Below are 12839 nucleotides of genomic sequence, written 5' to 3'. Positions count from 1 at the left end.
AGGAGGGACAACATCACTACCAGGCTTCAATCAGACTGTGCGTCCTATAGGACATCAAAGAAGACCAGTCTTAAGAAGACCAGGCTTCATGATCTTTTCACCTGCAGAAACAAATAAATTATTCGCTCTTTGAGTCATGTGAGAACAAAAGAATTTTTAGCTGTATTTGATTCTAAATTAGTTCAGTTTCAAAGAAGAGTTTAAAAGCCCGAGTCCAAAAATCTGAAAATCAATAGGAAACAAATCCACAGAAGAATCCCACACATGGACAGACATATCATTTATCATTTTTAAATATTGTGAAGTGTCAGTTTTATTCCCCAACAACTCAAATACTCAAGAGCTGATGACCAGGACACAGAGAAAGGCATGATCTGATCCTTCCCCCTCTGGGGGAAATGGTAAAGCTCAGTGAAGAGACGCAATCAGGCAGCTAAAGCATCAGGTAGAAATGCACTGGGTTGACGAATGTGAACCTGCTAACTTTGAACACAGCTGCCTTACAGGAACAGAGCTCAGTAAAGCCTCCTCAGGTGGATGTGTAGCATAAGGACTAGCACAGCTCACATGCCTTTAATGCAATTTAAGTAAATCCGGTCTGCACTACTCCAAGTTCAGAAATCAAACCATCAGCTCAGTGCTCTGCCCAAGACGGCACAGATACGCACGCATCCAGCAGATCGGCACGGCGAAGGCATTAGACCAAACCTCCCTGTGTGCTGGGGGGCAGCAGCGGATCTCTACCTCAGTACCAAAGGGGAAGGTAGATTTCTGCCTCAGTCTGCGGAATAAACCAGGTCCGTGGGTAGAAATAATGGTGAGATGTACTAATATTTCTGACTCTGCTCATGCCTTTCCCTCCGAAGTAAAACAACCTCATCCTGTTCCACCCCTTGACTTGCTGGGGAATAGCTGATAGCAAGGGCAGAGCTGGGAGAGGAGGAACTGGGATCAGACTCTGGTCCCGAGGACAGGCTGGGTTCGCTCCTGGTGCAGAGAACGCCCTCCCTTCTTTACAGGAAAAAGGTGAGTCACAATTCGTGCTCGGGAATCGCATAACTTCTTTAAACTGTTGGTTTGGGCCACTGCTGGCAGATCTGACAGTTTAAGGTTGTTACACTTGGTTGGAAACTTGGTTTTCAATTCCTGTGTGTTTCTGTGCATTTGAAATGAATGCAGGTATTCAGATCTTCACAGTGGGTTTTTTATATATTTTTGTGGGTCTGCTTCTAGCAACAAAGAAAAGCATCTATAAACATGCAGCCTAGTGGGCTGTGTTGGAAGAGGGACAAAAGCTTTTGCATCTTATTTTTAATTTACTAAATTCAGACAGATTAATAGCGCAGAAGCATCTGTTACAGGGTGGTATCTGGTGGGCTTCCCATTAGATTTTTGTGCTGATACAGACAAATTTTGTGGGACCGGATTAAATGGTTCAGCTGAGAACAACAAATAGACAGCCAGCCTCAGAAAGAAAAGCCTTTAAGTTACATTTTATATGAATAATTGGAAATGTTTATTCACCATAAAATAGCCACAGAGCACCACCCCATGGGGACTGACATTCCTGGGGTTTCAAGGTGTTTACCATTCTGCATTTGCAGTCTTACAACAAATAATTAAGCATGCACTTAGCTTTTCCTTTGCAGATATCATAATGCAAGTGATTTTTACAGAGGGCATGGTGGTCTGTCACACAGTGCTGTTACTTGAAGGGGCTCTGGCTTGCAGCCCACCCTGCACATGTCTTTGGGCGGCAGCCCTGTACTGTGTTCAGTATAATACCAGCTCTCGGGAAGTACCACAGTCGTTCCCATTGTGATTCTGTCTTCCTCTCATCTCCTTCCACCCAGCACCCAGGGGCAGAGGAAAGGCTGCTCCAGATATGATTGTGCCAGGGAGAAAATGCTGCACATCTCAGCCCATCTCAACAGCTCCCAGTGCCAAAACTGAGGAACCAGGAAAAGTGTCTGAGGGGTTACTTGAAAGACTCCTGCAGCAGTGGGACCCTCTACCAGAGCACATCAGGCACACAGGAATCACTTGCTCAGGCAAGAGAAGTAAGTAGGAATGTTTAAAACCATTTGTTATCTTTCACCCACGCAAACTCACTGTTGTGCCTCTGTGTATCTCCAAGTTGCCATCTACGGGGTGAGTTGTAAGGCAGCGCTTAGATAATTTTAGATGTATCAAATAAAGGCTCTTTCTGCTGAGAGTTTTAAAATCCCATTTGTGCCTACTATTTTAAGGGCCTGTGTCCCTTAGTCCATTGAGCACTAGGGCCCTAATCATGCAGGAAGTCAAGAGCAAAGGATTTTATTTTCATTTGCACGCTACTTTTTAGAGTTAAGGTGGGAGGGAGGTCAGTGCTGTTGGATCCACACATGGCTCTGAGCAGGGTTAATCCCTATGACTTGATGCGGGTGATCTTCACGGTTTGTCAAATGGCCTTTGCAACGCTATGTTGTGTCCCAATGTTAATGTATTTCATTGCACTATAACCCCTCAGTTTTCTCTGGCAGCCCTCCCCTCTTCTCCCTTCAAACTGTGTCACAGTTTGCATTGTCCATCTGCAGAGCGGAGTCTGTAGAGCTGCAGTCACTGATTACTGAGATTTTGCAGCTGCACAGAAGTGTGCCTGCATTTACGCCAGGTTTTTGGTTTTGGAGTTTTTTCGGAGAAAATGTTGGCAGCCTATTTTGATTGACCAGTGTCATGGTTTAACCCCAGCCAGCAACTGAGCACCACGCAGCTGCTCGCTCACTCCTCCAGCCCCAGTGGGATGGGGGAGAGAATTGGAAGAGTTAAAGTGAGAAAACTTGTGGGTTGAGATAAGAACAGTTTAATAATTGAAATAAAGTAGAATAATAATAATCATTATCATTGCCATTATAAAAGAATATACAAAAGCAAGTGATGCACGATGCAATTGCTCACCACCCGCTGACCAGCGCCCAGCCCAGCCCCAAACAGTGATTGCTGCTCCCCGGCCAACATCCCCCACCTTATATACTGCGCATGATGTCATATGGTATGGAATATCCCTTTGGCCAGCTGGGATCAGCTGTCCTGGCTGCGCTCCCTCCCAGCTTCTTGTGCACCTGGCAGAGCGTGAGCAGCTGAAAAGTCCTTGACCAGTGTAAGCACTACTCCCCAGCGCTTCTGGTACTTCTCCACTGCTGAGTGCCTGATGTCTCGGTATTAACATCCTCTGAGTGTGTTTTCTGTTGGTGGCAGTGGATGGTCCCAGTGTAAAAAGGCTGACTACACTCACCTAAGCAGCTTGGTCACAGATGCCCAGCACTGGACAGGGCCAAGCTAAAGTCATTACGTTGAAGTGGGTAAAACGGAGTCCCATCGGTACACTGCGAGCTGTGTTAGTTCTGGTTTTGTTTCTTTTATGAAGGATATGAAGATGTAAACAAGTCCACTCAAGGGCATCTCTTTCAGCTTCCCCTTCAGTATTTTCCACCCCGATCATATTTTAATCCAAAGGTGATGTGAAAAGGGGAACCATTTCCCTTAGGTCCTCCTTCAGGTAAAATACAGACGGGCAAGAGAGTGTTGGTCCATGCTGGAGCTAGCGGAGTTGGTATGGCAGACATTCAGCTGGAAAGGCTGGCAAAAGCCATTCCCAGTCATGGCAGCATGAACTCAAGAGAAACTGAAAGCAACAGCAAATGCCAGAGCCGCTGCAGAGTTCCACTGCATGAGTGAAGATTTTAGTGAAAAGGTCTTGGTGTTCACCCAAGGTAAGAACCTCTGTGAGAAAGACACAGCTGGGGAACGGTGTGCACCTCCTAACATACAGGCACATACACTCAATTTCAACTGTCACCTTAGTCGGTGAAGGAGCAGACAGTAATGACCCCGCTAGTGCAACCTGACATCCTGTTCAGCCCAAGGATCTGTCTTTCCTTAGTGTAGTTGTGCTCTTTTCTGCATGGACTCTCTTTGGCTTTGTCTTCATTTGGGTCATAAATATTGTGCCTGTGTTATTGTTGCCTCCACAAAGAAATGTGGGACCAAATCCTCATACTTGTCTTTGCAAGTGTTTGAATATGGGAACAAAACTCGGTTCTCTTACTGTTAGAAAAATTTGTCTCTTCTAAGCATTTGGGATGGTTTATGACAGAGTCTGCATCTGGCTATCTATAATGATTCTTTTTCTGTGCCCGATTCTAGAGTTCCTTAGAAATCATTGTGCAAATTCCTAATTTCAGTAGAAAGATTTAAATAAGAATTGCAGGATCGATTGTGTACTTATAAAGAACAAGGTTTTAGTTTTCCCTGAAATTATCTTACCTTTAATACAGCTCAACTACATCACTGAAATCTTTTCTGTTTCTACTTGAGGTCCTGGTGTCTGTATTATTTCAGATTGTGTCAGTAGCTCATACTGGGAGAAGAATCTCAACTGTCTAAGTACTGATGGCTGGTGGATTATTTATGGACTATTGTGTGGAGGTGAAGTACACAGAGACTTGCTTGCAAGGCTGCTTTCCAAAAAAGCGAGCATCCATGTGAGTCTATTACGATCATGAGACAAGGAGACAAGTAAGGCTGTCAACAGTGTATGTGGTTTGACCTTAAAATCAATGATAGTTTTGAGAGCTTTCTTTTGGTACCAGGGTTAAAGCAGAATCTAATGCATTATTACCAAAAAAGCTCCACCTCGAACAGTTACTACATACTTTGGAAAACATTGCAAAATTAAACTATAATTTCCCTTTTCTATTTTTGTCAAATATCTCGCTTTTACAACTACTGACTCAAAGGAATGATACCCAGGACTTCTTAATGTACTTCATGAGTACCATAATTTAAGGATTTGGCTCAAGAAAAAACAAAACTCAAGTGATCAGGCAACTTGATCAAGTTGGGGCTGGGAGGTAGGGGTGGGAAGGGAAAAACCTCTATTAGATCATTTTTCAAAGTAGAGATGGAGGCCATTTGGATGCCCAGAAATTACCAAGGAAAAATCACTTTATGTGGAAAATTCTTAGATTCTACAGCAAGACAGCAGTGTAGAGCCCTAGGATAGATTCTGTCCATGGTCTAATACATAATGATCTCAATAATTTTATCAGTCTGAGTTTAAATGGTTCTGCACTGAGCTTATATCACTTGTTGGGGGAATGTAATTCAATTGAAATGTAATTAATCTAAAACTTTGCTTCACATTTGTAATTTACACCCATCAGATGTTTACACGTCTGTCTCACTACAAGGATGTCAGAGTCTCCCCCAGAGCTGTGCATGTTTTGTACACTGTGCTTAGAATGTTTGAATGAAACAAGCGGAAATAATCTTCAAAACGCTGTCATTTTTTCTTCACTATAAGGAACAGCTGGTGAAAGCCTTCACACGAAATGTGCTGCCGTATGTTTCTGGAGGAACTTCCCCTCATCTCCAATCCCTTGTTGGGATGGCGTTTACCCTCTGCATGAGGCTGCAGGGGCACACAACCGGCAAAGTTGTCCTGGAAATGCCTGCTTCATCTTAAAGGAAGGCTGGCTGTGGGAGTTGTTTCAGCAGCAGCTGTTTCAGGGACTGAACTGTGTCCAGTTCTGGGCCCCCCAGTTCAAGAAGGACAGGGAACTGCTCAAGCAAGTCCCGCGGAGAGCTACCAAGATGATGAGGGGACTGAAGCCTCTCCCTTATGAGGAAACGCTGAGACCTGGGTTTGTTCAGCCTGGACAAGACAAGACTAAGGGGGGATTTCACCAATACCTACAAATATCTCGAGGGTGGGTGTCAGGACGATGGGACTAGGCTCTTTTCAGTGGTGCCCAACAACAGGCCAAGGGGCGATGGGCACGAGTTGGAACACAGGAGGTTCCACCCGAACATGAGGCAAAACCCCTTCCCTGTGCGGGTGCCAGAGCAGTGGCACAGGCTGCCCAGGGAGGCTGTGGAGTCCCTTCCCTGGAGGCATTCACACCCCGCCTGGATGCGTTCCTGTACCCCCTGCTCTGGGTGTGCCTGCTCAAGCAGGGGGTGGGACGGGATGGTCTCCAGAGGTCCCTTCCAACCCCCACCAGTCTGTGATTCTGTGATTCTCTGACAGAAATCTGCGTTGGGGGCGTGGCCGGGGAGCGGGGCCGTTGCCGGGGGCGCGGCGACGAGGAGCGCGGGGGCGGGGCGCCACGCAGGTCACGTGTGGGCGCCGTTCCCGGCGCGGTGCAGGCCGGGGCTACATCCGGGTTCCCCGCTGAGGCAGGCGGCGCGGCGGCCCTTCTCTCTCCGGTGTTTCTCTCCTGGGCCGCGGCCCCCCTCTCCCACCGGCGCCATGGCGATGCAAGCGGCCAAGCGAGCCAACGTGAGTTTGCTCCCCTGTCCTGCCTCTGCCCTTCGGGGCGGTGAGGAGGGGCCCGCCGCCTGGGGCTGGGAGCAGGCCTTCCCGCCCGGCCTGGGCTCTTTCCTCCGCCCCGGCCGCCCTTGCCCGTCCCTCTCCAGGCAGGCCTCCTTTTTGACAGAAACACGCCGAGGTTGTAGCTGTGGAGGCTTAAAAAGGGACCGGCGAAGCACAGGGTCTCTCAGCGGCGTTAGCCCCGAGATTTAGCACGTAGGCTGCTGCTTTCCAGGTTTGCAGTGAGCGCTCTGGGGTCTAACGCACCGTGTGTTGTTTCTGCATCAGATTCGGCTGCCTCCAGAAGTCAATCGGATCCTGTATATTAGGAATCTGCCATATAAAATCACAGCGGAGGAAATGTACGATATTTTTGGGAAATATGGGCCTATTCGACAAATCAGAGTGTAAGTATTTTAGTTTTCTTTGAAAAGCTAAGGATTGTATGTGCTTTAGTTTATGTGCTATATATCAGTATTCCTACTGCCGTCGGTGGCAACTGGATTTCACAGCTGAAAAAGTTAAATGCACTTTAGGAGTATCCCTGTGCACCAAAGATGGATGTGGTTATATTTCTCTTATGTCTGAATTAGTTAGAAAATAATATTGCTGGTAGGTGGGGTGAAAAAGCTTAAATGTGATGTGAACGTAGGTAAGTTGGTAAAAATATGACTTAGCCTCTTAAGTAAATCTTAAATACAGCTAACCTTTTACCATAACTAAAAGTAAAAATAAGAAAGGCAAAAGTTGAATACAACTGGTTTTCATAATTAATGTGTATTAGATGCTTAAATAATCATGGAATCATTAAGGTTGCAAAAGATATCTAAGATCATCAAGTCCAACCATCAACCCAACACCACCATGTCTCCTAAACCATGTCCCCAAGTACCATGTCTACACATTTTTTGAACACCCCCAGGGATGGTGACACCCCCACCAAACTGGGCAGCCTGTTCCAATGCCTGACCACTCTTTCAGTAAGGAAATTTTTCCTAATATCCAATCTAAACCTCCCCTGATGCAGCTTGAGGCTGTTTCCTCTCATCCTATCACTAGTAATGTGGGAGAAGCGACCAACCCCCACCTCCCTACAGCCCCTTTCAGGCAGTTGTAGAGAGCGATAAGGTCTCCCCTCAGCCTCCTCCAGACTAAACACCCCCAGCTCCCTCAGCCACTCCTCATAAGACTTGCTTTCCAGACCCTTCACCAGCTTTGCTGCCCTTCTCTGGACACACTCCAGCACCTCAATGTCTTTCTTGTCCTGAGGGGCCCAAAACTGAGCCCAGCATTCGAGGTGGGGCCTCACCAGTGCCAAGTACAGGGACACGATCGCTGCTGCCCTGCTGCTGCTGGCCACACTATTCATGATACAGATGGATGGGAGAACAGAGGTGTTACTGTTGCTGCTGGACCTGTCAACCAGAAACAAATATGAGAAGGAGCTCCCTGTGTATCGGGTGCAGCTTGTCGCTGAGCCACGTAATCCATGGATAATGGCGATCTGATGAATTTTGTTTCAAAATGCACAGAGGTTATATGTGTCTACAGCAAATCTGAGGCGCTTGTCTTGAGTTATTTAAAATCTTGAAGACCTGAGCTCTCACATTCCTCGTTACCCTGAGTGCTGGGGATTAAACCACAATTTCATCGGGTTAGTGTTACGTTCTGCTAAATTTCTAGCAGAAACAGTTGACTGAAGCTGGAATTCAGGAAGAGCTTTGGAGAACGTAGTGAGGCTTATTGGGATATTGACAAACAACAGGATTATTTTTTTTTTCCCCTCAAAAATATTTAGGAAGGGAAGGGGGAGGAAACAAAACTTGGTGGTTAACACTTAAAAAAAATTATGTAAGTCACATTTCAATAGATGTGCGGATAGAAAGGAAATGTAGTTTATATTTGATACGGGGTTTTTGTGCTGCTTTTACCCATATGTTGGCAAAATAAACGGCAGCATCTCTGACTTCTCCAGGTTGCTGATCGGATTAGAGCAGAATGTATCCCTGTCATTTGTATTGCTCTCCCTTTCCCTGTGCTCTGAGACTGGGATGGGTAATTATTCCACTAAATATGTTTGTTTTGACTATGCAGGACATAAATATGTAAACAGTTAAACAGACTGAACTTCTCTATTCCAAACAGAAGTGCTCTTTCCAGAGCCATAGGGATTAAAAAATTGTTGCTCAGTGTATAGAATAAAGCGAGTTTTCTGTATAGAATGGTCTTCAGTAAATAAACAAGGGCAGGTGGGCATGCTGCTGATGCTGGGCTGGACTGCCCGGCTAGTGGAGTCCCTCCCATGCAGGCAAAGGCAGCAAAAGTGACTGGGGAAGGGGTTAGAGGAAGAAGGGACAACACATACATACTGCTTGGCTAAACGGGTGGAATTCTTCACTAGTAAGCGTAAAGGAGAACCAGTATTTTAAGGTTTCTGAAAACATGTAGGTTGGAACAGCATGACAGTGGGATGTAAAGAATTAAGGCAGATCAGGGGAGCTTTCCATCAAAGCGATGTGCTGGCGCATGCATCCAGCAGGGAACCGCTGGCAGCCTCCCTGCCGTCGTTCAGAACCACCGCTTCATGGTGTTTCCCACAGAAATCTGAGCACCAGCACGAGACAAGGCGTAACGTGCAACTCCTTTTGGAATGGCTCTTGTGCTTCACGCAGGTTTTATCCCGTTCCCCTCTTTGTTTCTGTACGCATCCTGGCGTGGATACGTGTGATGACATTTGTCCTCGGGAGTTCTCTTCTTAGAAACAAGCGCCTTAGACAGAGTTCTTCTGGTTGTTGAGGTTTCTATAACTACCTTTTAGCTGAGAGCTTTTGGTTCTGCCAGCTCTGTCATCTCTCTGGGCCAGTTAGCGTTATGTGCCCAGACGTGTCTCCAGTCCCTCAGGCAACGGAAATTGATTTGATGGTCTGACAGGCCATGGTTGTGCATCTGAAGTGGTCTTGCGCCATCGGGGCTCTTTCAGCTCTTTTAAATTGACTTTGTGATGTACCGAGAGCCAGTGTTCCATCCCCGGGAGGCATCTGGTCCAGACATCCATTAACTGACAGCCTGGTCTTGTAATATTAAATAAAACAAGCTAATCACTGTAATAAAAACTTAAAAGATTTCCAGAAATATGACAGCCCTTGACAGCAACAGCTTTTGATGGTTGCTGTGGAGAGGTGAATTCCCTTTGGAGCATCATGTAGTGCATGCGCCGGCACATTTTCATGTCGTCTCTGACTCTGAACTGTAAGTGTGGAAAGCAGGGATGTATTTTAATATCTAGAAAAAAATAGCAATAAATTGTTTTCAAGTGCAGTTCCATTAGTTAATCTAATCTCAGTCACTGCTAAAGACCACTAGAACTATTTCCTGTTTATTTTATTTAACATTAAAACTGATCTCGCCTGCAGTGGGAACACTCCTGAGACTAGAGGAACAGCCTACGTAGTCTATGAAGACATCTTTGATGCCAAAAATGCTTGTGATCACCTGTCAGGATTCAACGTGTGCAACAGATACCTCGTCGTTTTGTACTATAACGCAAACAGGGTACGTACACTTGGCAGCTTTTTAAGCTACCTGTGAACACAGCTAGCGCAAAAAAAGAAATTCCACTGGAAAAGACAGTTGCTTGGATATTTTAAAAAAATAAATCCAAACCGACAGAGGGAATGGATTGGATAAACTGTCAGGATTTCGTCTTTACGTGGCAATTTGTGTGCAAAACTGTCCTTTTGGACCAAGAGTGTGAAAAAACGCGCTCTGATGAGTGTACTTTGGAGAAGAGGTAGCAGGGGCCTTGCAGCTGAGCATTGCGACGGGACGTGAGGTCTTATTTACAGGTAGAAAGTCTCGGGGTCCTCGTGTTCTGCCTGTTCCTGATGGTGTTCAGGGCATAGAGGGATTCTCCGAGGTCGAGAACTGAGCAGTGCTGTTTGTGTGTGACGTTGATGTAGTTTGTAGTGATGTTAGTTGAGGTTACGGGGAAATAACATGTCCTAAGATGAGATTTTGGGGTTTTTTTTTTCCTTCTCACATTTTTTTTCCCCTCGTTGCAGGCATTCCAAAAGATGGACACAAAGAAGAAAGAGGAACAGCTTAAGCTTCTCAAGGAAAAATATGGAATTAATACAGACCCACCAAAATAAACTGATCTTTTTGGAAAACTCTTTTCAAGCCCTGGCGCTGAGTTTTTGAACTAAACATAGGAATTCTCAATGAAGTATAACTTTTTTTTTTATTTGATAAGCTGTAATTTGACTCTTTAGATCTTCCCATTAGAATTAAATAAATGTAAAGTGTTGGAAGATCTGCTTTAGGATTAAATCCCCCTAAGTGGACATGGCTCCTGGTGTTGTAAGGGTGAGCTGGTAAATGCTGCACGATCGCAGTCCCGTTTGGAGCAGGACCTCACGAGATGGGACCGAGCACGCCGAGTGTTCCCCACCTCTTGAAGCTCTGCCCGGCCTCCAGGGCAGGCTTTGAGCCTTGCTGCCTGGTCGTGCAGAGAGCCTGAGGGGCTCTGTGTGAGCAGCCTGCGGGGAGGCAAATTGCACGTGCTGCTTCCTGAAAATGGAGCACTGCAGCTAGTCTCCCTGCCACGGGGAGTTCTGTGCTTTTTTTTTTAAACGAAAATAAGTATGGTTTGGTGTCATCACAACTGTCTATATTGTATGTGGTTGGTTTTACCTTTCTCCCCTGGGGAGTGTTTGAGGGAGCCTGACTCCATTACATGATCGCTAGGCTCCTTCTTACTAGAACAAAGCAAGCCCAAATCCATGTTTGTAACAAAGTTTCTTTCACAAGCTTTAGAAAATGAACGGCCTTTTAAAATGATCCAGCTGCTTCGGTGGCTTCAGTCAGAGTATCTTGTTTCCAGTGATCAAGGTGAAACAGATAAGCTGCAGTAGAATGGTTTTGCTCTAAGAGCGTGTTGCTGTGGGGCTGACTCTGGGCGTACGGGCTTTGTACCGCGGTTAGGAGGGGCGGCAGGAACACGCTTCGTGCCTTTTATGTTGAGAACACCCGACCAAAAGGAGACAGTAGTGGTGGTGGTAATTTTAGATACCTGTAGTGCAATTGTTCTCTACTCACTGTGTTTGAACTGTAATATATCTCACATACATAAATTTTTAGATGTAGCACCTGGTGGAGGAAAAAGAAAACATTTAAATTTTTTGGGTCTCTCAGCACTCACGTCTTGTGAATAAAAATGACCGTGATACAGAGTATGCACAACCAGTGTATTTTGGAATTGGAAAATAATAACTTCTACCCCTGTTCTGAACCAGCTGGAAGCCCTGTGCGCATTGGTAGTTCTCCTGCCTCTCAGGAGGGTTTATTTGCTTGGCCGTGATGTTTAACTTGCCGACCGTACAACTTCCAGCCAGTGCAGGCCACGGGCAGATGCAAACATGCTTTGCCTGAGGATTTGTGATTTAAGTTAAAATTTTTTTCAGTGCGTTATAGCGTCATAAAGGAATGTTGCCATTTTCTTCTCCTTAGATTTTTGTTGAAATCCGTCACTTAAAAAGCCCTGCTGTTTTTGTGTCCGTTTAAGGGAAAAAATAAATGTGTGTCTGCCTACTTTTTTGATCAAGGCTTGCTTTATGCTGTGCTACTTCTGTATGTGACCTTTCCCTTTAGAGAGGAAGTAATTTGTTGCCTGAACGTTTGTGACACAGGTAAGGGTCTGCAGAGCATCCATCCCTGTGTACAGGTGAACGCTGATGTGCGTTCAGCGCCCGAGCGATGGGGGAGGAGGCCCGGCTGTGGGTACCAAGGTCCAGCTCTCGGTCGGAGGGGCTCCCCTGCAGCTGCGTGTGGTGTTTCTCGGCTGGGGGGTGCGCGAAGGCTGGCGGTGATGGTCAGGACTGGCCGCTTCTCCCCAGGACAGCAGGGAGGGAGCAGCTGAAATGGCTGGGGGTGATTTCAGCTCGGGGGGGTGGGGTGGGTTGTGCTCGTAATCCCACCCTGCGCGTGGCTGGGGAGCGTCCTCCTGGGCCGGCTCTCCCTGCTCCGCCGTTGCAGATGGGCATTTGGGATGCGGGCGAGAGCTGCGTGTCGCCTGCCTAGTGAGCAGCCCTGGCCTCGCTCTGTTCCTCTTCCATAGCCATGTCCTTCCCTTAAAGCTGACACTGCTTTTTGCAGCAGGAAGCCTCGTGGGCCCAGTGAGGCGTCCTTGAGGTCGGGAGGAGGCGATGGGGCCACGGAACCGTAAAGCTCTGCTGCGACGTCGCTGCCAGCTTTCCCACCTGCCCTGTGCTGCATCTCCTGCCTGGTGCGGCTGCAGTGCAGGTACGTTAAATAACACCGCAGCTGCGATCTGCTGCCATCGTAACAGGCCCCTCGCTGTAACGGGAACTGGAGGTGCTCTCACCATGCTGGATTTATGCTTCTAATTAATAATAATAAATACTGATAATAAAATAGCGCGGTGCAAACAGCGGTGCCACATTCTGCCAGCCTTGTTTAAAATCGTATG

The 12839-nt window shown here is 46.6% G+C and overlaps 2 protein-coding genes across 2 annotated transcripts; both read left to right on the top strand.

Annotated features, from left to right (window-relative positions):
• The first annotated feature begins 3021 nt into the window (after positions 1-3021).
• Positions 3022-5731, top strand: TP53I3 (tumor protein p53 inducible protein 3). Its single transcript, XM_064448576.1, is given in 5 exon segments — positions 3022-3031; positions 3527-3633; positions 3635-3752; positions 4357-4553; positions 5339-5731. Coding segments are annotated over 5 exon segments (600 nt in total). The 3' UTR covers positions 5507-5731.
• A 430-nt stretch (positions 5732-6161) lies between these two features.
• Positions 6162-11941, top strand: SF3B6 (splicing factor 3b subunit 6). Its single transcript, XM_064448144.1, has 4 exons — positions 6162-6322; positions 6641-6759; positions 9766-9904; positions 10414-11941. Exons 1-4 carry the CDS (start codon positions 6293-6295, stop codon positions 10501-10503), a joined length of 378 nt encoding a protein of 125 aa, XP_064304214.1. The 5' UTR covers positions 6162-6292; the 3' UTR covers positions 10504-11941.
• The last annotated feature ends 898 nt before the right edge of the window (positions 11942-12839 follow it).

The sequence above is a fragment of the Phalacrocorax carbo genome, chromosome 3 (genome assembly GCF_963921805.1).
Source record: "Phalacrocorax carbo chromosome 3, bPhaCar2.1, whole genome shotgun sequence".
In the NCBI taxonomy this organism is placed as follows: domain Eukaryota; kingdom Metazoa; phylum Chordata; class Aves; order Suliformes; family Phalacrocoracidae; genus Phalacrocorax; species Phalacrocorax carbo.
Note: the sequence above shows the minus strand (reverse complement) of the source record. Positions and strands in the feature narration are given on the sequence as shown.